The 27,723-nt window shown below is 33.1% G+C and overlaps 2 protein-coding genes and 1 pseudogene across 3 annotated transcripts; all 3 read right to left on the bottom strand.

The window, feature by feature from the left end:
* Window positions 1-2,659: 2,659 nt before the first annotated feature.
* On the bottom strand, window positions 2,660-13,129 carry LOC140802960 (protein NRT1/ PTR FAMILY 3.1-like). 2 transcript variants are annotated; one of them, XM_073158592.1, is made up of 4 exons: window positions 12,952-13,129; window positions 11,966-12,183; window positions 4,114-4,673; window positions 2,660-3,725 (listed from the first exon to the last, which is right to left on the bottom strand). In XM_073158592.1, the coding sequence occupies exons 1-4, from the start codon at window positions 13,061-13,063 to the stop codon at window positions 2,798-2,800; spliced, it is 1,818 nt and encodes a 605-aa protein (XP_073014693.1). In that variant the 5' UTR covers window positions 13,064-13,129; the 3' UTR covers window positions 2,660-2,797. The 2 variants fall into 2 exon arrangements, with proteins under 2 accessions (XP_073014693.1, XP_073014694.1); XM_073158593.1 differs by lacking the exon at window positions 11,966-12,183 and having other exon boundaries at window positions 12,952-13,080.
* A 5,258-nt stretch (window positions 13,130-18,387) lies between these two features.
* Window positions 18,388-21,585, bottom strand: LOC140802959 (exocyst complex component SEC15A-like; annotated as a pseudogene).
* Window positions 21,586-22,741: 1,156 nt separating this feature from the next.
* Window positions 22,742-26,055, bottom strand: LOC140802958 (bZIP transcription factor 17-like). Its single transcript, XM_073158591.1, has 2 exons — window positions 24,085-26,055; window positions 22,742-23,419 (listed from the first exon to the last, which is right to left on the bottom strand). The coding sequence occupies exons 1-2, from the start codon at window positions 26,015-26,017 to the stop codon at window positions 22,968-22,970; spliced, it is 2,385 nt and encodes a 794-aa protein (XP_073014692.1). The 5' UTR covers window positions 26,018-26,055; the 3' UTR covers window positions 22,742-22,967.
* Between the last annotated feature and the right edge of the window lie 1,668 nt (window positions 26,056-27,723).

The raw sequence follows: 27,723 nt of genomic DNA, 5'->3' as shown, positions 1-27,723 counted from the left end.
AGTTAACTTCAGGATTTAACTCATTACAATCATCAGCCCCTTGAATACTACATCCACCAGGGACAGAAGAAAATCCCACCTCTTCAGATTTCTTTCCCGAAACATTAGACGTGGCTTCACCAACAACCAAAGAAAGATCAATTTCTTCACCACTTTTGCTCGAGACATCAGACAAAGCTTTGTTACCAGCAACGGCATTAGGGGAGGACTCCATTGATAAACAATATTGCTAGAAGTAATTTTTAATTATTGCCAAAAGAAAGTGGTTTTTTCAAGAGGAATTCACTTACAAATTTATACAAGATGGATTTCACAATCCCATTTGCATGAAATCGGATTGCATTGTGCCAAAATAGAATAATACTAAAGAAAAAGGCCAACTTTTGTCGTAGGAAAATTAAAATAGTCGACTCATGCCATCATGCTTGTTACCATGTATATATAGCATAAGTTTACAACTAAGTTAATGTAATTTTCTTATCCCTAGTTACTTAATAAAATTCAAGTCTCGTAAATTTTGACCTTTTTTTTTGGAGAAGGGACAAAAAATTGGTGTCGCTCCTAAAGATTGCAGGTGTACATTATGGGATTCAAGGATTAATTTAGCACTATCCAAACAACTAAACATATTTTGTAGATTGAAATTCTTGATTTTTAGCCAGTGTATTCATGCTATTCCAAGTGTATGTTACACAAATTCATCACAAAATTTAAGAGAAAACACAATAACTTCACATGGATGGATGAAATATTTGTGGTTTAAGTAAATCCAAATGTGGGAAATTAGGGAAGTGAGCAATATTTATTCAATATAGACATAAAAAAATTTTGCAAGTGTTTATTTCTTTAATTGTAGTTTTTTTCTTGTCCCCTCCAAAAATTAAATAAATAAAAAATTTGTAGTTTGTGTTTTCTTTCTATTTTGTGCTCTGAGAGAGAGGTGTATGTTAAAATAGAGGTGTATGTTAAGAATTTGAAACGTAAATATTTTGTTTCTTATGTTATAGATGGATATCAGTATTTTCAATTAGTGTTTGATATCAGTAAAATTTTGTAAGTTCGTTAATGAATTTGAAATTCATGTGTTTTGTCGCTATACGTTATATAAATCAAACGATATGGCTCGATTAACATCCATATGTCCAATATCCATTCAAGTGTTTGTTATCATTTTAGTATCAATAGTATTTAGTAAATTGATTTAAGGATTTGAAATGAATTTGAAATATAAGTATTTTGTAGCATTATGTTGTATGTACGTACGTATGGCTATGCACGTGCACAAAAAAACAAGCTGGGCAGTCTTAAAATTGCAAAGAATAGGAAATTCGAACGAGAAGTACTATAGGTCAACTTTGACTTCGACAAGTCAGTTGTCGGAATAAAACTTATTGCGTGGAATAGTCTTGGAGTTGTCCAACATGAGAAGATAGTGCGAACTCTAGAATGAGACCGAAAGGAAATGTGATTTATATTGTAAGACATATTTTTTTTTTAAATCATTTTTAAATTTCTTAAGAACGGGAAGATAAGTATTATTTAAATTATTAAAGTAGATTTCTTGGACGACAGACTCACAATCGACTCAGTCTATTTCGACAATGAAAAGTAATTTTTTATAGGCCGGATTGAGTCGGAATTCCGCACAAATTTTTATTCTCATGAATAAGAAAGACAATATGCTTTCTTCCATCACAATGAACTTCACATATAGGCTTCGTCTGAGAGTTCAAAATGGAGAGAAAAGAAGAGATTTGAAAGGAAAAAGTTAAAAATTATTGTATTTAGGAGTTTTTAAGGAAATAAAAGAAAGGAAACCAAGTGAAAAATTTATTATTCTCCACACTCCAAATAGTTTCCTCTCAAAGTTGAGGAAATAGACACGTGATAGCAGGAAAATTCATCATTTTCTTTTCTATCCTCAACTCCAAATAGAAAAATACATAATTTTTTTTTTTGAAGGTGAAAAATACATAATTTTTCTCTCTTCTTTTGTTTTTTCTTCTTTTGTTTTCTTTTTCTCTACCAACTTCGAAACTAAGTCATAGACTCATAACCCCATATTTGGAAGCAAAGATTTGTAGGGATTTGGATTTGTAAATCCTGATTTTAACGGCCAATTCTATCCTACTCCAGGAGATTTACTCTCTGTCACTAAATAATATATATATGTCTAGCATTTAAAAATAGCTACAATAATTATATTAGCGTTTGTAAATGGGTAGAACATAGAATTTCTTATAATAATTAAATTTTAAAATATTGATTTTTTATAATTTATATGATTCTAGCACAAAAATAAAAATAATAGAAATAAAAATCTCAAACCTCAAACGTAAAAATTTTACTATCAAATAAAAATTTCACGTAATTTTTAAATATAAAATATTAAGTTTTAAAATTTGAGAATAATAATAATAATAATATAACACATGTTATATACATGAAACGAAATTAGTTTGGTTGATTTTTGGTTAAAGTAGTGTGAAATGTAATAATAATAATTTAAAAAAACACATGTGTAAGAAAAAAAGTAAAGAGGAGTACCTCACCTGGAGTAGGATAGAATTGGCCGATTTAACCGTATAAATAAATCTTCTCAAAATTGATCAGATTTGGTGGGATTTGGATTTAGATTTGAAAAAACCTAAAAAATATCTATAACAAAAAAATTTTAATTATTATATTTTTATCATCTTTATATGTTCGTTGGATTAAAGAATCCGACTTTTATTACATGAATTTCCCAAAAAAACTACCATTAATCTGCGGTAACTTGAAAACATGTCTAGTCTAGCTAATTTCTCGCCAGCTCCACTTCTTTATCTCCATTGGGGATTGATTTTCTACCATTATCAGACTCAAGATCTTCATCTGTTCTTTTGATATGATCAGTCATCTCTTCTATCGGTTTATACTTGTAAAACCAGGCACACAGCACATAATATATCGAATTGACCACCTGTATCCCCGTCACAAGCCAGTAGTAATTCTCCAACCGTCCCCTGTTAAGGTTCCTATCTGGTAGCCAGTTCGCGCTTGGTCCCGAGTACTTGTGAACTAAAGCTACCACTAGTGTGCTAACGTAGTTCCCGATTCCTATTCCTAGCCAGTTTAATGCAGACGCAGTACTTCTCATGCTTTCGGGAGATTGGTCGTAGAGAAATTCCGTATGGCCTACCGCGTAGAAAATTTCGGCTAATCCGTGGAGGCAGTATTGTGGGAGCAACCAGAAGACACTGATGGGGATTACTGCTGCTGGTTTATCGAGAAGATTGTTGTCTAATGCAGCTTGTTTTCGTCTAATCTCGACTAGTGCTGAGGCGGCAGTGGCGAATATGTTGATCCCGAATCCAATACCCATTCTTTGAAGGTATGTGATTCCTACTGGGTTCTTCGTAAATTTACGAGAGAAGGGTACGAATAGATGCTCGTATAGGGGGATGCCGATTAAAAAAGTCAGGGAGCTGAATATGGACATGCTGGCTGGTGGGATTTGAAACGAGGGAGATAAACGTCGGTTCATGGTTTTAGCCTGTTGGATGGTGAAGCTGACCTGGTGGGAGTGTGCAGCTACTAGAAGTATGTATGCTGACCAAACAGGCATCATTCTGATTATGGATTTGAGCTCTTCAACTCTTTGGACTGTTGCTAGTCTCCATAAATTCGGCTGGTTCGGCGCTTTCGTGTCGGATTCGGATACAACAGCAGCACGATCGAACCACCTGTACAAAAAGAAGCAAGATATAGGCAACCCTTCTTGTCAAAGTACTGAAATTTCACGGTAGCCTTTGTTAGAAATCTCAAGCTCAGAAGCTCGATGGCATTCAAATTTAACAATTTAAACCCCACCTGTCTGAACCATAGATCGACTGGGAATTTACTTATTTAATTAATAGTCAATATGCGTTGGTCCGGAATCGTTGAATTAGCGGACCAAAACAAATTTTATCAAATACAAAGAGGATTATGCTCCATGGCATGGGCTGAGGGAGGTGAGTGTAAGGATTAAGGGTTTTCAATGTTTCATACCTCGAGTAAATGAAAGAGAGCCCAACAGTAACATTTTATATATAGTCTAAACAAAATTGTACTTATAATTTAGCATCTTACTTGAACTGATTCGAGTAGAGGAGCCTCCCGGTGGTCGATATACCGGCATCCAAATCTCTGTTTTCGTAGAGGGCATTTGGGTTATCCGGTGCAATCTCCTTACGTTTCCTCACAGCAGCAACGATTACCTGTGTAAGCCTAACGAATGGACTCCCGGCTGGTTTGATTTTTCGGTATAAGGAGGAGCCGAGAATGAAAGCTACAACAGAAAACGCCATGGCGATTGTCGGAATCCCGAGGCCCCAACCCCAGCTGATGTTATCTTGGATGTAAACTACAACTGTCAGAGCAAGAAAAGAGGCTACTCCCATGCAGAAGTAATACCAGTTGAAGAAATTCCAGCTCCTGGATTCTACTTTGGATTTGGACATGTCGAATTGGTCGGCAGCAAACATGACCACACAAGGCCTCATCCCACCGGCACCTAATGACATTAAAAGAAGGGAAATGTACAGAATCCATAGCTGTTGGCCGGAGGCCTCCTTGCAGTCAACCTGAGCAGGGCATGGCGGCGGCCGTAGCTGAGGCAGGACTGCCGAAACCGTGAGGGTAGCCATTCCCTGTTACAAAGCATTTCATTTCGGTTTTATTTGATCTACTTTTGTTGGTTCTTTGCTTGTATATTGCATGGATACGGATTTCATATGACACTATGTCATTACATGTGTAACGACCCGAAAATCAGACTACGTATAAGTCATGCATAATTATTAAAAATGATTTATATATATATATATATATATATATATATATATATATATATATATATATGAAGGGTTTAATTCATTTTGATATTTGACAAGTCCTAACTATTTATTTTAAATGCAAAAGTTTAGTTTTATCTTTTCAGTTAAATACGCGAGGACGGACCGGAGTTTGGAGATTAGAGATAAGATTAATAATAAGAAAAATATTCCTAAATTTAATTTAAGTCAAGGAATAATTTAATATAATGTTTTAGGATTCATTTAAATTAATTAGAGTTAAGTTATTAAATAAAATCCTTTAGGTGAATATTTAAATAAAGCTTAAATTAAAATATGTAAATATATGTGGGGGAATTAATCTAGATATAAAATATTCAAGAAATTAAATATAACATTTAAATACTTAAATTGTTAACCATGTAATGCCATACAAGAGTTCATTTTAAATTAAGGTGTAAAACCACTAAATTATATAATAGATGTATTCAACCTCAAGCATTTAGAGTACAAGATTTAAACAATAAAATACCATGCAAATTAGTAATAATAAGTTTGGGTCCAACATTTAAAATATTTCAAAGGTTAGTAACACCCCATTCAAACCATCCTCAATGACCCCTTAAGGTGGATTTAATTCCTCATAGTTAAATCACTAATTAATAATAATTCAAATACTATGATACACATCACTTCCCCTCAACTTAATACCTGATAATTTAAAAGAGAACATACAGCAAGTTATAGGAAGGAATCGGCCAACTCAAGGAGAGGAAGAAACAAGTTGATAATCATTCACCTCCTTGACTTGTAACCCCCAACTTAATGTGTATTATAGCCCCTTTAACACCTCATTTACCATACACCTCCACCCTTAACATCATATACACTATATGCTCGAAAAACATCAGTAAGATCAACAGTTTAGATCGGAAGAATAGCAGCAAACCAGTAGGAGAATTGAAGAGAAAGCCAACTTCGATCTCGTCGCGTCGTATTGTCGTTTTGATTTGTTTTCTTCAAAACAAATTTCCAGGCATGTATATATTGTTTCTTTTCTCTTCAATCAAGTCCTATAGATATTTTTAAACCATTATATAACCATGGTTCAATCAATATCACGAAATTGACAGCAACTTTCCAAGCAAAAAGTCTGCACAGATTTTTCGGCTCTTTTGTTTCAACTTCACGGTTTTGGTGTGTTTTGTTGCTTACAGAGAGTTGCTCGATTCCAAGCTTTTAAGGCTGCTTCTAGACATGATTTATAGTGTGTTAGGGTGTTGTTGGTTCAATGGTTTAAGTCCAAACACTCAAAAAATAAAGAAAAGACAGCAACCTTTTTCTTAGATGCAGAATTGGAGCACAGTTTTGTCATTTGGTTGTTTAGGGTGAGGGTTTGAATCAGGGTGGTTCCAGGGACTGTAACTACGGTCTCAAACCTTCTTTATCATGTCTAGGACGTGACCAAATCATCTTTTCAAAGCTTGTGTCATAGGTCCCTCAGATTTTTACAGAAACAGGACAAGTACCCTTCGGTTTCAAAATCTGATTTTTCTGTGGGAGTATAATTTCGGTTTTGGGGTGTGTTTTGGATTGTGGTTGGCTTTTAGCCTGTAGCCATGGTCCAAGCCATGCCTTAGGATGTTGGTAAGAGTCTAGGGTCGATGGTTCAAGCCAAGAGTTAAAATTTTTCAGAGTTTCAACCCAAATAAGCAACATAGCCGCTGCTGTAATTTTTCTGCTTTTTGACAGTAACTTGGGTCACGGTTTTTGGTGTTGGTTGAGTTCTTGGTTGGCTTTTAGCCCATGGCCTTGGACTGGACAATACCTCAATGAGTTAGGAAGGTCATGTTTTTGGCCGTTCATGATTTGGTCGAGTTTAGAGGTCGTACGAGATTTTACGGCGAAAGGTGCCAAAATGACTCTCGAAAGAGCGTTTTATGTTTTTGGACTCCTTTCACTTATTTTCGTGATTTACACTTATTGTGCATATTTTTCAGTATGTTTGTGGTATTTTAATCATGGTTAAACGTCGGTTTAATGTTGGGTCGGGTTGGTACGAAGCCATTGTTAAAAATCAAGTTATTGGTTCTATTTGTCTCGTTTTTGGTTCTATTGTTAAAATTTTGTCAAGTTAAGATTTATTGCATGTCACATATTATTAGTAAGTCGCAGCAAGCTTGGGAGCGATCCAACTCATCCGGTAAAATAAGGTTATAATTATATTACGTGCATAAAAATATAAAATGTTTATTTTTGAGATATATGTTATATGTCTTGTGGCCAACCTTACGCTTATGGGTTTGGAAGTCGGTAGGCGCAACCGAGGACCTCTCCGTCCGGTGACTTACGACCGGTTTATGATTATGTATGGGTACGGACATCCAGTCCAAGGGCTGTGATTGATCTCTACCGCCCAGTATACTATGGTTTAGTCTGATCAGGCGCTTACGCTATGTTATGGGCCACTTGCTTAGAAACATTATCTCAACCAGAAAATTATGATATGATACGACAGAGCTCTATGGAGCAAAGCTTTTACGTACGATTTTCAGATATGCACGTACTTATAATTATTCATGATACGATTTTCACCGTACGCTTTACGACACCATATTTTTACGTTACATGGGATTTTATTATATATATTTACTTGTTATACACGATATATACATGTTGAGTCGTTAGACTCACTAGACTTGATTGTTGTAGGTACTGATGAGGTCGAGACGGAGGGCGGAGACCAGTGAGCGATCTTGGGACAGCAGTAGTAAACCCGAGGACCTCATGATTTAGTTTATGCACCTTTTATTATTCAAACTCAATTTTAATACGTTGGATTATTTTAAGTTGATGTTTACGTTGGATTAATTTTAAAATGTTTGTTTGAAAACAATATTTGCTTCCGCTGTTATTTTAAAGTTCAAAATTATTTACAGGCTTATTTTAATTAAATGAGACAAGATAATTATTTATTTAGAAAATTTTTAATAATTCCGCAAAATTATGAATACGAAATACGGGCCTTTACAACATGGTATTGAGATGTATTGTACGAACGATTGGGAGATCTGACTGTTTTATTTCTAAAATAAATATTTTCCCGAACAATAAATAAAAAAATATTTTTGAATAAATAATTACATATAAATGTACGTATTTTTTTTAAAAAAAATTTTGAGAACATGCCGTCACTATATTTGGTGTGCTCTGGATAAACTCAGAGTGTTGACGTAATAGTCTTCAAACCACGTTGACCAAATATATCACACTAGACAAATCATGTATAGCATGCTCAAAGTTGGGATGACAGATACATGCATATATTGAATCTCTAACCTCTTGGTATAAGCTCACACACACACATACACGCGCGCGCGTGCATGCATACACATATATATACACACGCACACACACTAGTAGTAAAGCACGTGCATTGCACGTGGATAACGAACTTAAGTATATTATGAATATTAATTTTAAATTTGCAAATGAACGTAGAAACATAATTTTCACAAATTATTCGATAACAAATATTATTTCACAGCTTTTTTATCATTTTAAACAACAATGGTTTAGTTTCTTTAATTATTTTCTTGCATGATTTTCGAATTTTTCAGTATCTTTCTCATATTTTTATTTTATTTTTCCTAGTTCTCTCTTCGATCAAATTCATCAATCATATCATCATATATAATTTTTATGTTTCTTTTCATCATCGGATTTTATATTTATTAATCTCTTTGATGCTTGCGTGTTTTTCCCTATGGTCTTCATATTTTGTTTATTTGAGTCGTTCACGCTTTGGGTCAAAATCCATTTTATTTTTCTTGTTTTTTTGAATTCTCACTCGGTTTCTCCACATATTATATATATTATATCTATTTTGAAATAGAATCATAATTAAGTATATTAATTAATTGTTAACGAGAAAGAATGTATGCCTGAATTTTGAAGTATAATGAATAGAAAAAATTGGAAAAAAATGGAGTGATTAAAATAGATATGATGTATATAATAATTTTAAAATTATGTGTATAATTACTTGAAATAAAAATTATGAGAAAATACATGAAAATTCAAGAGCAGATAATGTATTAGAAAAAACCTCTATCGAGATAAAGGATGTAGATATTTATTTTATTAGGGAAGCAAAAAAAATCAAAATAGTTCATCATCGAAAAAGTCCAAAATATAACGGTATTTTCTTCCTTAAAAAACCAACGGGACACCTCGTAATTTTTAGGTATAAATATTAATATTTCAATTGTTATTAAATGTTTTTTTAAAAATTTAAGTCATAACATCATAAAAATATGAAAATATACATATATTCACATATTTCAAAAACTAATTTAGAATATATACATAAAAATATGAAAATATACATATATTCACATATTTCAAAAACTAATTTAGAATATATATATATATATATATATATATATATATATATATATATATATATATATATATATATATATATCACACACACAAAATATATATAATCATTAAAAAGTAATATATAGCAAAACAATATTTTGAATACCGTCAAATATTAAAAAAAGAAGAAGAAGAAGAAGCAGAAGCTATTCTCACTATATTTTTAATTAATTTTGCTATATTTATAAGTCCATATAATAGTTAAAATTACCATAACAGATATAAACACTTTTAAAGTAGTTAATAATGTAAAATATTACATAAAAATTGAGAATTTATAGAGAAAAATGATGAGAGATTTAGAAATTTTCAATTATAATCTAGAATTTATGATGCAGGGTTTGAAAAATAAAAAATTAAATTAAATAATTTATTTTGTTTAGTGAAACATTTTGTCAAAAAAAAGGTTTTCTTGAATAATTTTCATCAACTGTTTGACTCAATGTATTTAAGAAAAATTTCAAATTCAAAATTTATTATTAACTTAAATTAATGTAAAATTAATGGAGTCATGATAGGAATAAATATTATAGGATAAATCGTTTATCGCTTTATCAAAAGTTATAAATTGTAATAACAACTGTTAAACGTTAACTCAGATGTTTTAAAACGTACAGTAGCTAAAGATTCACGTTTCAATTGCTCTATCCAGCATGGACAATTATTGCACCTCATGAATTTCGCTTTTTGCAATAAATGAGAATCGAACTTATGACATTGACTTTGATACCAATTGTAGAATCAGACATTTGTCGCTTTACCAAAACTATAGCTTATGATAACGGTGCAACTCAAATATTTTAATAGCTCAATCGTTATGATTCGATCGGTGTATCTAATAAGGACAATTATTGCGCTCTAACAATATCAATAATTAAACTAATTGAAATCTATGAGAATCGATCTCATGACTTTAGCTCTTATATATACCAATTGTAAAATCACGCACTTGTCGCTTTACCAAAATTTATAATCAGAATAATGATGCAACGTTAACTAAAATCTTTTAAAATAGTAATAAAACAACTCAAAAGCCACATTTCGATTGTTTAGCTTTGCATAAACAATTATTGCACCTAATAAATATGATATGGTTGTTATTTTACATTATAGTCATTTCTTTAAATCAAATTCATTCTCACTAATCAAATAATTTCATCGAACAAAAGGTAGTTTTAATTACTAATAATAATTTAAACACAAATATTAATTATTAGGGTGACCACCCTATGTCCTCACATATGCTTGATTAAGTTGCAATCATAGTAATAATGCACAATGAATTGATATACATAGCTTAGTTAATTTAATAAGTGATTAATATTAAATAACAATTTTGTTATTTTGAAATGTGAAAAATAGTTTTTTATATATAAATTAATCATATATAATGATAAATTAATTAATATGTAGAAAAGAGAAAAAAAAATTATGTATGTAATTTCATCATATATAATGAGAAATTAATTATTATGTTGAAAAGAACAAACAAAATAACAAATCAATATATTATATATGATGATTTCATAATAGAATAATGCTAATATAATCGTAATTTGTATTATGTTTAGACGTAATTGAAATTGGATAACAAAATATATAATAATAGAAAGTTTAATTTTAAAAACATTATTATCTAAAATATTATCGTAGTACATAATGAATCATAAGTGAAATTAATAAATTATTGAGTATCTAGTTATTTAATTATTACTTAAATCAATTTATTAAAATTTGTCAAAAATTTAGCATTTCTTATCATCCACATAAAAATATTAAGAGTTTCATGAATTATTTGATATTAATTAAAAAATTTAATTTAAATACATAAAAAATTCTTAAGTTCCTAAAAAAATTATTTTATAATAATCTAATATACTTGTAGTAGTCTAAGAAAGTTGAAAATATATAATAGAATTGAAGAGTTTACAAAATTTATTAGTTATTTCTGAAATATTAAACATTTTATTAGAAGTTTTAAACTTTTAGTCTTTCTTATCAGTTATATAAAAATATCAAGAGTTTTACAAATTTATAGACAGTAATTAATAAAAATAACGTAAATTAAATATATAAAATTTATAAAAAAAATAATATAACGTGTTTATAATAGTATGAAAAAAATTAAAAAATATAGTTGAAGAACTCACAAATTTTATTAGTTATATTTTAAAAATTAAAGCGAGTTACATCTCTATATGATACAAGGTTTTCCACCCCCGCAATGAGAGGTACACGTAACAAAATCACAATTAAAAAATAATTCATTAAAACAATAATTTAAGAAAAAGAATTGCAAAAAAGCAATCACAGAGTAATCTGATGCTTCTTATAGTTCATATTTTTTAGTAGAACAAAGAAAAATCGTGGGTAAATTGATAAATTCAATATGCATTAATATTCATAGGCATTTAAGATAAACAATAAATTACAAAAGAACCATTAAAAAAACTATTGATTTAATTTGCTTAAATTAAATGAGAAAAGGTATATTAGAAAGTCATATATTTATATGTAATAAATAAACAAGGTTAGATTAGATTAGATATATATGTACGTATGTATCATGTATGTGTGGATAATGGAATAAATGCCATGTATATAAAAAATTAAAACTAAGCTAATTTTATAATGGCACAAAACCAATTATTGGGAGTGTTCATGCATCACCGAAAGAAAAATATATATATGAGAGGTCGACAAACCATGATGTATATTATGGAACCGACGATGATGGTCAGAAAACGACCAGCGAACGAGTCCGCGATGAAGGCGCCAAGAAGCGGGGTGAAGTTGGAGGTTCCGCCGAAAGCGGTGATGGTGTTGGAAGCCTTGACAAGAGGCAGGTTCAAGATTTGAGTGAGGTATGTGATCATGTTGGCATGAAATCCAGCACCGGCAAATCTGTCGCACATTTCATTTGCTGTAAAAATGCTCATTTCTTGTCAGTCTCGAGTCGTGCTTAACGATAGATTCAATGGTTTTAAAAAATTTTTTGGTCATATTATGTCTATATTTTTCTTCCATTGATCCCACATAACAAAAAAACTCGGACGATCAGTTAAGGGCACGTACGACCCTCGGGGTAGGAAGCTAATAATTAAATGCTCGTTTCATGAGTCGATTTTGTGAAATTTTAAATTTGATCTCGAGGTTGCTGCTGGCTTTCACTCTAGTAGTTGTAATTTATCATTAAATCATATTCATTATCTCACACTGAATCATTTGCACCAAAAACTGTATTAATAATCAATAATCACGGTAATATGATTACCAGATAACATACGTAAAATTCACGTGGAACTTATGCATATCAGACAGTATTAACACCCTAGTGTATTTCACCATGTGAAGATATTAAACTACTCTTTTATCTTGCTGTCAAGTTGGAAATTAACTAAAATTCCTATTTTCTATCACCAATTATCTTTAAAATATATTAACAAATGATTTGTAATCTATCTGACACCAAAACCTCGAATTTGAGACGAGATATCAGGTTCAATACTCAGTTGTAATTGAATCTTTTGTGACGTTAATCATGAGGAGCTAGCGACATTGATACATTATATATGATTTCGATTTTTCCAAAAAACGAAGTCCTAAATATTTCGTCTATTTGACGAATAGAAAGAAGATTATGGAGAATTCGAACGAGAAGATCGATTTATATAGAGGGACGGATTCTCACCGAGGATGAATGGCATCGTTCTAACACCTCCCAACTTCCTTTTCCTCCTTTCTTCTTGGTTATCTCCATTTTCATGGTTACCCATTTTCTGAAACTTGTCGAGCTTCTCCATGGATTTAGATGTGAGACTATGGAACAAAATGAAGATGGAATTTATAGGAAGTTCTTGGCCTTTCGAGTTTGAGAGTTTTAGTGATTGACGGGGTCACGGGGACCTCAATATTGGCATGTACGTGATAGATCATATCCTTGTCTTTGTACTGAACGACAGAGGATAAAGCACTCCACGAATTAATTTTTTTTAAAAAAAATTAAGGTTTTACTTGTTTTTCCCCCTTAAAATAATAAATATAAGTATCACCTATAAGAAGTTAATTACCATTTCACCATTATTTCAATTAAAGCAGCATTTATGATTGTAATCAAGAAGTGAGTTTGGATGCATATAAACACCATAACCGGATCTCAAAAAAGTGCTTTTAAGTTAGACAAAAACATGTGTGAGACGATTTTACGAGTTATATTTTGTGAGATGGATCTCTTATTTGGGTCATCCATGAAAAAATATTATTTCTTATGCTAAGAGTATTACTTTTTATCGTGAATATCGGTAGGATTGACCCGTCTCACAGATAAAGATTCGCAAGACGTCTCACAAGAGGTCTACTCTTAAGTTAGTAATAGGGGTGTTCATCGGTCGGTTCGGTTTTCGATTTTTTATTTCGGTTTTTTCGGTTTTCGGTTTTAGAAATATATAATCCGAATCCGAACTATTTTTCTTCAGTTCGGTTCGGTTTTCTACCAAAACGATTTGGTTATTTCGGTAGGTTATTTCGGTTTTGATATAATTATTTAAATTAATAATATAAATATATTGTAAAATATAATATGTTAACTTTCTATATGTTTTCTTAGTAAAATATTTAAATAGAAGGTCTAAATTAATTCAACAAACAACAATCAAATAAAAATTGTTCAAAATGATTTTTCATTCACTAAATATCATATCAAAATATATAATATAAATAAAAATATAAAAAAATTATTAATTTAATGAAATTTCGGTTTTTTCGGTTTTGACATATATAATCCAAAACCGAACTAAATAAACTTCGGTTTTAACATTTATATCCGAATTACAAAATTCGGGTTTCGGTTCGGTTCGGTGTTCGGTTTTTTTGGTTTGGATTTTCGGTTTTTTCGGTTTGGTCCAAAGTTTGAACACCCCTAGCTAGTAATACTACCAAACCCTTGTGGTTTTCACGATTCGGCAAACCGCCAGAACTAGTAATTTTCCCCACGGGTTTGGGGATCAGCGGGAAAAACTCGAAACGGGAACGAGGATCCCAATTTTTCGGGTAAAATCCCCGAAATAATTCGTGGCAGGTATGAGAATGCGCCGAACTCGTCCTGAAAATAATATTAATAATAAAAATACTAATAATAATAGTATTCATAATATTATTATTTTTAAAATATTAATAATAATTTTAATATTATCAATAATAATATATAATAATAAGTTTTGGTTCGGAGAATCCCCGTATCCCATCCCGTTTTGTCCCATTAATAGTTTTGAAATGAGGATGGGGCCGGGATGTGGATTTGATCCCTGCGATTTCAGGTTCGGGGACCCTAGCCAAAACTGAAGCTGAAAATTCGGTATGAATCGTTCGTTTCGATTTTCGGTTTGGTTTTTTAGCTAGGTCAACCGAACCAAAAACCGATTTTATTTATTTTATTTTTATCAATTTATTTTTACTAATAATAAAAATAAATTGCTTAAGAAAATGAAAATTCAGTTAAACTGAAAAATCGCGTTTGGATTTTTGGTTAACCAAACTTTCGGTTCAGTTCGGTTCGGACAGTTTTAACTGAATGAACAAATATAATACAACAGTCCCAACGTCACGTGTTTTTAGTTGCCTTGCTGAGGAAAGTATTGCCCCAACACAAACAAAATCTATTTTTTTTTTTTCAACAGCATAACGATATGTGTGAGTAGACTCGAAAATAAATTTAATAAGGAAAAAAATTTGTGAATTTTAATAGAAATTTAAAAACATCAGCTCAACTTAATAAATTTATAATTAACCGAAATTTTAATTGTAAATAAACTATAATTGACTCCATTTTACGTGAAGATGACATGTAGATTCTGTCTATGGTCGATATTACTCTGTCTATAGTCGATATTACTTTATGAGAATTTCTCTTTGTATAATCCATTGCTAGTTGCTTGGAAATATATACGTGTATATCCTATATGAATAGATTTTTAAGACCTATAACAAAATTATAATATATGATAATATTTAATATTTTTCCAAATCAAATATATCAATTCAAGTCAAAATCGTAATGATCATATTATAATACCACTTAAAACACAGTTGTCTTCAAACCCATGAAATAGTTTTAAATCTTACAAAATATAAAATTTTCAAAAAATACAACAAAGTACAAAATCCATTCCGCCATTTCTCATATTACAAAGGCAAAAATTTGTGTGAGACGGTCTCACAGTTCGTATTATGTGAGACGAATATCTTATTTGGGTCATTCATGTTGGGTGCAATAATTGTCCCTACTTGGTAGAGCGATCGAATCGTGGTTCTTGAGCTGTTGTGCGGTTTAAAAGATTTAAGTTGTACAATTACTACTAGCTATAGCTTTTGGTAAAACGGTAAGCGTTCGGTCCTACAATTCATGAAAAAATATTACTTTTTATTGTGAATATCGGTAGGATTGACCCGTCTCACATAAGTCTCACAAACAAAGATTCGTGAGACTGTACCTACTCTATTACAAAACCCACTTTATCATCTATATATTTAAAATATTTTCATAAAATATGAAGGATTTATAATAATTTAAAATCATAACTTTATCTTATATAAAAAATATATAACATTATTTTATTTATAAAATAAAGAGTTTTAATTCTGAAACCATGTCGTGTGATCAATGAAGAACACACACTGAATTCTAACACTACGCTTTGAATTTCTGGTGATAAATTCATAATGATGAAAATGTTTGTGATGGTTGCAAATTAAAAGAAATTTATTCCTTCTAGAATTTAACAATTCCATATCAATTGATCCAAGATGTAGTTTGTATGGTAGGATATAGTGAGTCGGGAGGTAAGACGTTCAATCTTTCTGTCTCTGTCATCTTAACTTTGAGTTTGTCATACAGAATTTATTCGTGTAGTTTACGAAATTTACATGCTACTACTTGACCTTAATTATACATAGAGAGAGCAAATGAAGTAGAATACGTATAAATAAATTCCCATGTGAAGGACAGAATGAAAATCTGGCCCTAAAATTTACGCGGGAAACTTTGAGCAATAATTCTGGGGAATTGACGAATTTGCTGACATATCTGCTTACGTCAAAAACTCATAATTATGGTTGAGTTGGTTGTATTTTTATGCAATTATAATAATAATAATGACAAATAAAGAAAAGTGTATGGGAAAGATAGGCGAGCCCACTTCAATCATCATCGAACCCGTGAGTTCTTGATGAATATATAATGGTGGAAAGTTTATTTTCATGAAAAATCCCCATTTAATCTTATATTTAGTATATTTCTCCATCGTCAAAATTTGTGTGAGACGATTACACCGTCGTATTTTGTGAGACGAATATCTTATTTGGATCATCTATGAAAAAGTATTACTTTTTATTGTGAGACAAAAACTTGTGTGAAACAATCTCACGGATCCTATTTTGTGAGACCGGTCTCTTATTTGGGTCATCCATAAAAAAATATAAATTTTTTTGTGAACATCAGTGAGGTTAACCTGTCTCACAGATAAAAATTCGTGAGAACGTCTCACAAGAGATCTACTCTTATTGTGAATATCGGTAGGCTTGACCCGTCTCATAGATAAAATTCGTGAGACCGTTTCACAAAAGACCTGTTTTTCTCGATTTAGTCCCGACCGATTATCTTACTGGGTCAAAATAATCCTAAACATTACGATTTTTTCTAAAAATTTACGTGATGATTTGAAACCATGTGGACCTCACAGTCCTAAATTCATAATGTTCGTTTGATTTGGCACATAGACACCACATCCATTTGAATTCGCCCTATAGCACAAGCTCTTTTTCATCCCTAACAATACCAAATTCGCATCTTTTAGATATCTTCACAAAATATTATTCAAGAACTCTTTGCCCTAAACATAGAAAATAATTCCAAAACTCTACCATTTTCTGCTTCCGTAGAAAAAAATCAATTTAGCAGAACTTAAACAAGATCTATTATGTGTCAATGTAAGCAGGTTTCACACAACGAGATGCTACAATGGAGGTATTATCCCACTACAGATTTAATGATCATCAGCAACTCAAACACGTAAAATTCACGTTTTACCTCGCATGAAAAACAGAAGAGAGAATCGATGATGATCATTGGACGTTTTCTACAGATGATAACAAGAACTCGACCGTAATTAATCGTTAATCCTCATGTTTGTCGATGCATGGTGGCCATGGGCAGTCATGACTCATGAGCATCGGCTTCTTTATTGATAAGCTTTGTTACAATCCCAGTCACTCAACTGATGATAATGAAATGGGAACAACTGAGAATTATGCATGACATTTGGTCATCATTGGCCATTTTTCAGGCCATTTGGTTAGTATGGTAGCTTTCAATAAAGCTCTTGTGGCTAAGCAAGTGTGGAGAGTGGTTCAAAATCCTGAATCTTTAATGGCGAGAATCCTCAAAGCGAGATATTTTAAAAATTCAGACATTATGGATGCAGGATTGGGCTCTAACCCTTCTTTTGTTTGGAGGTTTTTTCTTTGGGGCAGGGAGCTGCTTAGTAAAGGTATGTGTTGGAGAGTGGATTTGGAGCCACAGGAAGTGCAGATTATTCATGAAAAGATGTATCCCAAAGCATAAAACCATCATTGTAGCATGCTGATATATTAAAGATTCATTAACACAATCATTCAATGCTAGTTGAAAAAGAAGTGTGAGTATCAGGTTACGATTCTTGTTTTGAAATTCATTCTCAAATCATTCCCTGAATCAAAGTCTTATACTGAATCAACTCCTTCATTCCAAAGGGACCTAAATATCACAATCCAAGAATCTCAGCCTTGTATTTATGGCCTTTTACGGAAAATTAAATAAGTTAATGAAGCAATCAATAATATATTTCCAGTCAAACCGCAGAGACCTAAATATGCTTTTAGAGTTATCTGATGTACGTTAGTGTTCTCCAAATCATGAAGAATTGGACTGACACATTGGAAGATATGACAGGTATACATAAAGCTAACTAAAAGCAATTGGGAATTAAAGATAATAAATTAATAACACTCCATCATCCATTCCCTGTAGCTAAAAATGTAAAGTAGAGCTTAAATGGATCATTCCAAACATTTATCCATCGCCACATGGAATATATAGGTTCAGCTCTTATCGGTAAATTTCCAAATAATCGAGACATAAATAGCCAAGTTACTAGAATTCAATGGACTGATTAGACATGAGAAAAATTCTATCCAAACTATATTCTAATAAAGAATGTTTTACCATAAATATTTAATCTGCAAAATTTTGAACAGTCAAATAAATCGAAAATATCAGCCAATGGAAGTCCAGAATTAACGTTCCAAGCTCTGTCAATTGAAATCCCTTAGTCTTTTCTTCAGCACATCCATGGACTTTTTTCTAGCACTTTGCTTGGAGGCCCTGTTTGAAAGACTACCAAAAAGTCCATCAGGTGAATCCTTGTACTTCTCACAGATGGTAGCCACTTTTTTATAATCTAGAGCGTTGTAATTCTTTACCCGTATCACGGGATTCATAAAGTTTTCAGGCTGACTGCTCAAAAGAAGGTTTATCAATTGCCTGGCTTCTACCAAGCAACTTCTAAAGCTCCCATCTTTGTATATTTCATGTACACCAGTTGAGTGAAACCTTTCATCCGCAAAAGACTCCAAAGCCTTCAAATCGTTGTTAATGCTCATGACTGCGTTAACACTAAATCTCTTCACACTGTCACTGAGAAAAGCTCCAACGATAGAGTTAGATTTATGTTCAAAAGCACCACTACCAACTTTGTACAAAGCATCCCGAGGTAAAATTTGTTCAGCAGTGGACAAAACAGTGTCAAGGTAAATGATGACCTCATTTATGTACTCATTCGCATGCTGAGGTGCATCATCGGAAGTCCAATTCACATTTTCAGTAAGTGTCATAAATTCATCTGACTTAGAGTTAACTAAACTCAGCAGAGCAAGATAAGCAGCATCCCTTGAGGCTCGAAAAACAACCTTGGCCGTTAAACCACCTTGCGGTCTATCGATTGATCTGCCGGGAAGTTCCACATTGTTGTGCAGCATGCTGGAGAAAATAATCGCAAGCCCTCTCTAAAACAGCCATATTAGCAGCAATCCCCATAGCCTGAGATACACCAATGCTGCCACCATGAATTGTGTTAAGAATGACTTCATTTAACACGTCAATCAAGAGCTTGTCCAGGTGTTTCCGCACAAAATCAAAATAGTTCATGTCCGCCCCATAAGACAAGTAATTAACAGAATCCTTGATAAATGAACGAACAACTCGACAACATTCAGGCACCATGGAGGAGAAAGGAGCAATATATGGGAAGGCCGGCATTATGTCTGAGGTTTGAAGATGGAATAACAGAACATTTGCCTGGTAATCTGACTCCTTTTTCATCACCATCTGCTCGTACGAGTCATTTGCAATGATGTCAGTAATTTGTTGCCGGCACTCAGTTAAAAGAAGCTCGTGATATTTGCCACGACTACTGTTTAAAGTCCCAAGAATCGTGGCCACTTCATAACCATACTGCCTGAGGGTTGCACCGAAGAGGGTCACACAATCCTTTACCAGGAGGAGATGACTTGCAGTATCCATATGGGAAAACTGTTCTTCCAAGATTGATGTTACTTTAGCCACAGCAGTTTCCCACATTGTCTCAAGCTCTGTGGGTGAAAGTAACCCACCAGCAGTCCTTAAGACCCGGTCTTCGACGATAAAATAACCTGCAACAAGAGCCAAGAAGGTCCGATGGGATTCAAGGAATGGCTGGGTTGACGATATCTGTAAGTCTGAATTCAGCTGCAAGAAACGATTTTTGTGATAATATTCACGAAATTGATCTTGGATGCCAAGACAATTGTGAATGTGATAAGCTCGATAAAGAGGTGTTAGATCAAATTTTAGAACAGAATTCTCATCGATTTTTTCAACATCCAGTGTATAGGTGAAATCTCCTAAACCCAAACAACTCTGTTCCTCTGCTTTTCTTTGACGAGCCAGCATGTCCTCTTCCCTTTGCCGAGCAGATGCAGCATATCCAATAGCAGTTTGTCCAATATCCTTCGCACCGCTCCTAATTTGAACTAGCCATTCATTAACTTCACTGCATACCCTCTTCTCAATATGCAACTTTAGTAAGGGTATCCTCTTAGCTATAAGTGATTGCAGTGCCTTCACAGGAATGTTTTGCAAATATTTCTCGATCAGACCAACAGCTTTTAAAGCCGGATAAAATCGACCCTCAGAAACATGATTATTACACTTCACACAAAGATCCAACACTTGAACACAGCTCTTCGACATCTCAATGGCTTCGGTAACATTCTTCTTGACTGAATAAGATTCGAGAAGGTCTTCAAGTTTCATTAGAAGCGCGCTACCAACCTCTTGTAACCTAAAGTTATCACTCGCCAGCTCACTTTTCAGCTCTTCCGCATCAACCAAGACACCACGTAGCTCGTCAACAGCAAGAATGAATTCTTCATAGTGAAGCTTGCAAAGCTCCTCAATCTCAACTTCTTTCTTGTTTACTACATGCTTAAGTTGCAGCAAAAGCGCTTCAGGTTTCCCTGTCTCAAAAGAAAGCCTAACCATATGTCCCAAATCCTCCCCATTACTGATCATAGTCGCAAGAACAGAGTCCTCGCCTGTATCACCATTCTCAGTCATGGTTCTCCTCTTCGTTTTTGCATTCATGGTTGATATATCAAATGGAAATTCCTGTAAAAAAATACCTTCTGGGGAATTTGCAATCCCGTTATTAAGATATTTTATTTCAGTTCCAAACAAAATAAAAACCAAATAGAACCCAAAAACAAAACACTGCAAGCTAAGGGGACTTCATTCCATGAATTTATGTTTCACTCTCATCATCTCAAAAGTTGCATACCAGACAACGAAGATATGGTGAAGATTAAAAATAAAAATACAGATTACACCTAAAAAGAAGTAGAATAACAAAAGGTCTGGTCTTTTAAAAAAATTTACTCCATTTACCTGAAACAGAGAAGCTCAACTCCGATCAAAAGTCAAGAAACGAGCCCCAGAATTCTGTATCCCCGGTTCTGAGCAATGATTAATCTTTCTGGGTTCTTCTCTTTCTTCACGTCCGAGGATTTGCTAATTCTTTTCAATGATTTTTATGATTGCTGACGTTAATTATTCGATAAATAGCTGAAATTTATGGATTTCTTCGAACTGGGTTTGTATTAACTTTGTAGACCATGATACAAGTGAGCATCATATAAATCCTAGTCCATAAATCGATTAAGAAAGTCAGACAGACATTCCCACTTGAAGCAAAAGTGAGTCCGCCGTCCGGTGGCCCAGCTCTCCATACATTTTCTTTTCCAAATATTCAATTGTCTATAATTTTCTTGTAGAAGGATTTGAAATTGATTTTGATTATAATTTATTAACTACGAAGAATTAATAAATCAAATATAAAATATATATTTTAATTGTTTACATATTATTAGTATAAATTATAATGAAATTCAAATATCATCATAATTATTTATACTTGAAATTCATCTTAATTAACATGTAATATTATATAAATATGTAAAAGTTTTATTGTTGAAATTTATGATCTTATTTTCATAAACAATAAAAATACATTTAAATATATTTGAATTCATAGATTTGAAATCAATCAATCCAAACGCAATATACCCACAATAGTTTAATAATACATATATAAGATAGTACATTGGACTTCTCTTATTTTAATTAAAAAAAATTGATATTAATGGTATGATTCTAATATTTAAATCATAAAATAATTAAAATGACATGTTATTCTCATAATAAATGCAATTATTGCGCCCAATTGGGTTTTAAAGGTGATACACTTAATTTTTGTCATTTGAAAATAAACTTTTAGAGGATCCTAGTAAAATTACATAGGTTTAGTCAAAAAAAAAAAAGTACATAGGTTTTTCACTTTCAAATAGAGAGATCATAGTACTTGAATATGAGTGAAGAATATGAATAAATTCGTTATTCGTTTCTAGATTTATTTTACGCAAAAACCCAAAAAAATAAAAAGCTTAATTTTAGAAGTCTCTAATGATAATACTTGCCATAATATCGGGCATAACCAAGTATGTAGCACAGGAGTTGACGAATAATGCGTGGTATAGAGATATATGATCTAGAGATAGAACGATCGAAATTTCGATTACACTATGGCTCTATGAACATTTGTTTCAATTGTTGTATAAACATCTGAACATCCAGTGATCCAGACAAATATCATGAGATTTATGTTAGCAATTGTATTGCTTGTTTTGCCGATTGCAGCGCGCGGAAAATTATATTTTTGGTGCACATTGTTCCCGATATATATAAATAGATAAAGATCTATCAAACCTCCATCATTTAGAAAAATCAATATAGAAGATATCCAACAGCCACATTGAGCTCAATCAATAAACTAGTAATAAGCTTCTCATATGCAATATTAACACAAAATAGAAGGCAGATATCATTATTTAAAAGGAACTACAAGTTTACCATCGTTTGTTTATGATAAATACATGATAAAGCACATGCTTGAGTAAAAGTCACAGTTGGCTGTAAGGTTACATATGAGTAGATTAAGTTAGGATAAGCCCAAAGGACTTCTATAACTTAGGTATCTACAAAATTCATTGAGCCGATGCTTCTTAGCTTCTCCTATTCGATCATCAGTTAGTGACTAAATGAGACGCAGATCCTAGAAATGGAAGCATGCATGAGTATGTTACGTACTTGACGCTATCGATCAACACAACAACAAAAATTCGTGAGATGGAGTTCTTTCCCATAACACCATCAACGTCACTATCACCTGTTTCTCTTGGATCCACCAGCACCGAAACCACCATTGAAGATGTTAAATTATTACCATCCAAATTATCTTTTCGTGAATTTCTTTGTCTATGTTCTTCAGAAGTATTATGATGGGATTCAGGGAGGGGAATAGGGTGATCAAAAAGGAACCTTCGGTTTCTTCCCTTGTTGAGATGTGTAGAATTTTGAGCCTGCTCTTCAGAAATGTTTTTTTGAGTGGAGGCTGGAATTACGACTCCTGAAACAGAAGCTTGTGATATGTCAAACTGGAACACTTCGGTGCACATCCCAGAGCTCAACATTGGCCCTGATCACAAATAAAAGCAAGATAGTGTTACACTTGTGGAAAGAAATATATATGAGAGCTCCATTCAGATTGTTTTTACCCAAAAATTACAGATCAAAGACTTGTTTGCAAGTGGAGCAAAGTGAAACGGTCACAAACTAGAAAAGAAACAAGGGGTATACTCAAATAATGTACAGCACTTCATCTTGGTTAAGTATTGTCCTGATGGATATTTCAATCCATTAGTTCACCCAATTATGGAATGGAAGGCAGTAAAAGGATGAAGAATTAAGAGGCGATACATAACCTAGTTTAATCAATGTATTCCTACTAATGCTTATAGATTACTAAATAGCTTCTAGCATAGCAAACCGACAAGTGGGACAAAAAATCTTGGCAAAATATTTATGCAGATCTAGAATAGTACACAAGAACAAGTATGAATAATGTACAACAACACAGAACATCTTTGCAGACGATCTATCATCTAAACATCTAAATATTTCCAAAACATATCCACCACACAAACCACATTTATTCATTCAAAAAGTATCAAGATTTGATTTTTTAACTCGCTGTCAAAATTTAAGCAAGCAAGTCAACAGTGAAATGTTTTAGTCCTAACCCAAATTAATTAAAAATACTGAATAAAACGAAAATCAAATGCTAAGAAAGGTCAAGATTACCGGCAAGGCCTTCACGAAACCATTGATGAAGACTACCATCAGTTGCTGTCGACTTCAAATTTTCCCTGTCTTCTGTGTTGGGACCGAGGGCCCTGAGGTGGGGATGCCTGATACCACTCCTTCCCACGCCAGGAACAGGAATAGCAGAAACCAAACCTACAGGAACTGCCAAACCAGTCTCTCCATCCACCTCTGTGTTAGATGCCATGGCTTTCTCACTTGCCAAAACTGAATGAATGATCAAATTTCCATCAATCTTCACAAGCTTATCATTTCTGGGAACATACAACGAGGCAATAAGAGGTTCAGTCCCATTGCCGACATGAGAAAACTCGTCAGCATTTGGCTCACCTCCACAACCGTTACCTCTTTGACAACGATTGACACTGCTATTATCACGACTAAAATCTCCCCTACTGCTAAATTTCTCGCCATTTGCAGTCTCGTTGACCATCAGCAGCCTCCCATTATGTTTCTCGTAATATCCATCACCAACATAACTTTCTCCACCAGTGAGTGCCTGCCTAACTCCTCCATACTTCACATTGATGATTGGAACCAAGCCCCCAAACAACATAATAAAAAGAAGCAAACCTAGAAAACTAACACTGGCAACCTTCTTACTCTTTTGCCCCTCGTTTTTCTTACTCTCCACTTTCTTACTCACCTTCTGTGACTGAGCTGGTTGCGGTTTCAACCTTGGAATCGGCACCAAAGGAATTTGCGACCCTTGTGGCTTCATAACATAAGGTGGCGTATACGGCACCCACGGATACATCATGGCTGGGTGCGAATACATTCCAGGAGGAGGTGGCGCCATCTGGGGAGGTGGGGCAGCCATACCACCACCACTGCCCATTTGTTGCCGAAGAGTCACATTTTCTGCCATAAAAAACGAGATTTTCACATTCAAGTCTTGAATTGTTGAATGCATCATTCTGACCTTATCTTCCAATTCCTCGACATAATGTTTCTTCCTCTGTCTCGATAATTGTGCACTTTCTCTATTCCTCATCAATCTAGCATTCCTTTTCTCTTCCTCTTCACTCAACCCGCTATAATCATCGTTCTCGGCATTACTGTTAGATTTCTTATATTTAGCAATCCTAGACTCACCATAGCAGTCATCTCTCTCTTTTTTCTTTTTCAACAAAGAACTAGGAGCATTACAATTACTTGAATCCTCCGATTTAATTTCATTATCAACAAAAACATTTCTAATGGGATTGCTCTTTAGATTCGGAGAAGAACTCACCGGTCGAGCTGCACAGTCATTAGACTCCTCCGAGACATGAGATTTGCAATTCCCCGAACCCTGGGTATCAGGCGAAGGGCAATTCACCTCCTTTACGTCTCCGACACTATTTTCAGAAATCTCTCGATTTGATCCATCCGATTCAGGAGACGACAGATTAAGATAGCCAGAAATCTGATTAGACTCCAAAACAGGAGAAGCGGAATTCAGAACCCCGGATCCAAGCGAACCGTGATCTCCAGAGAAATCTCCGTCGCCGGAATGATGACGCAAGTCCGAAGAGGCTGATTTTAAAAGTACTTGATACGGAGCCAAATTCGTGCGAAAATCGAACCGATCGAAATTCGGGTCCAATTCGGGTTCGATTTTGAATGAATCTGTCTCATCTAATTTGGCGGGATCCGGAAGGTGGTCTTCGAAATCAGCTGGCGTGAAACTAAAATCGTCAAGGACGAAATCGAAATCGAAATCGAGTCCTTCTAAGTCGTTGAGGTGTTCGCCCAAATTACAGTTGCTGTCGATTAATTGCTGTTGAGAAAATAATGCTGTCTCGATGGGTGGAACCGATGGCGCCGAACCAAATTCGGTAGTTGACGGAGGCTTCGGCGGAAGATCCACAGAGACCACCGTCGAGTCAACCATTTTTCCTCCGCAGGTCACTCTGCGAGGACTTTGCATGAGTTTCCTGCCCTAAGGAGAAGGGGTTTTAGAAATGGTAGCGCTAGAAACCAAACGCGTTTATTGGGAGCGTGATTGCACGCACTAGTGCGTGAATTTAAAATTCCAATGATTTAATGATTTTGTTGCAAATAAAGATATTGTTGACTTTTGACAGGGTTGTTACAACACAAATCACAATACATCAATCAGATACGGTTCAATTCGAAAAAATAAGGTTTAGATTTAAAGTTTTTGGGTTCGAGTCAGATCTGAGTTGAACCTAGATAACTGACCCGAAAAAAAATGATCTAGTTGGGTTGGATTCAGATCAACTCAAAAAATTTAAATTTTTTAAAAAATTATAATTAATAAATATTGTCTATTTTTTTATATATTTTATATTTGAAAAAATATTTATTATATATTTATAACATAAATTTTCATAATTTAATATTTATTTTAACTTTTTTATTTTTTAAATAATTGATTATTTGGTTTAGTAAATATATTTTATTTTTCTACTATTAGATTTTTAAATTCAAATCATATATATGAGAGAGATTTTGTTACTATATGTTGAAATTAAATTTGTATTATTATTATTATTTGTATTTTATTTAATTTTATTTAAAAAATCAAAATCGAGTTATACGGGTTGATCGGATTGATTCGTGTTCAGGTTTGAGTTGAGAGCTTTCGGTTTTACTTATGTTCGGGTTGGGCAAATTTTGAATAGTACTATTGATGAACCCGACTCAACCCACCCGAATTGATACCCTTAACTTTTTATAAGGAGTTAATTTTGAGGATTTTACATTGTTAGATTTTTTTTATGTATATGCATATATATATTAATTGTTGTTAAATCTCAAGTTTGAACGAAACATCGAGTTCCAATCTCAATTATAACAATCGATCTTCTCATTCAGAAAGCATATTTTTGGGATTAATGTATTTTATTGAAGATTTTTATCGCAAATTGCTAAGATTTTGGCAATGAAATATGAGAGTATTAAGTATTTCACTCAACTTACTTAAAATAGTGAACGTTTGGCATATGGTTGACTTGGTGGTACCCGACACAAAAACATATCCAACATTATTCATTTTTTTTTCCCAAATTGGAAACTCGATGTCGTTATTTGTAAATGTATTATCGGACTAAACGTAATATCCTACAAATTACTTAACCAAAAAAATCACTTAATACAAATTTTGGTGACAAATTCGCTCAAATTTAGTCTCATCAATCCAAATATTTATGTGAGACGGTCTCACGAGTCGTATTTTGTGAGACGGATCTCTTATTTGGTTAATCCATGAAAAATTATTACTTTTTATGCTAAGAGTATTACTTTTTATTGTGAATATAAGTTGGATTGACTCGTCTCACAGATAAAATTCTTGACATCGTCTAACAAGAAACATACTCTAATACCACCACGACCACTGGTACACCAAATACAAGTACCGAAAACTTGTATTATAAATAAATTGTCGGGTTCATCGAACTTTGCGTGTATGTTTAATCTTGTTAAAGACGTTTGAAGCATTGCCAAGCAAACAACTTACCCAACACCAAGTAAACTTTAAAATTAAAGATTTTTGTTTCATTATTATTTTACGGTTAATTAAAATTGAAGTCGGTATACTAACTCACTTCTAATTAATTTCGTAATCTCTTATTTAAAAATACAATCATACCATCATTATATATCTTTATT

The sequence above is a fragment of the Primulina eburnea genome, chromosome 10 (assembly GCF_022965805.1).
Source record: "Primulina eburnea isolate SZY01 chromosome 10, ASM2296580v1, whole genome shotgun sequence".
NCBI lineage: Eukaryota > Viridiplantae > Streptophyta > Magnoliopsida > Lamiales > Gesneriaceae > Primulina > Primulina eburnea.
The sequence above is the reverse complement of the archived record's forward strand: the minus strand, read 5'-3'. Positions and strand labels throughout refer to the sequence as shown.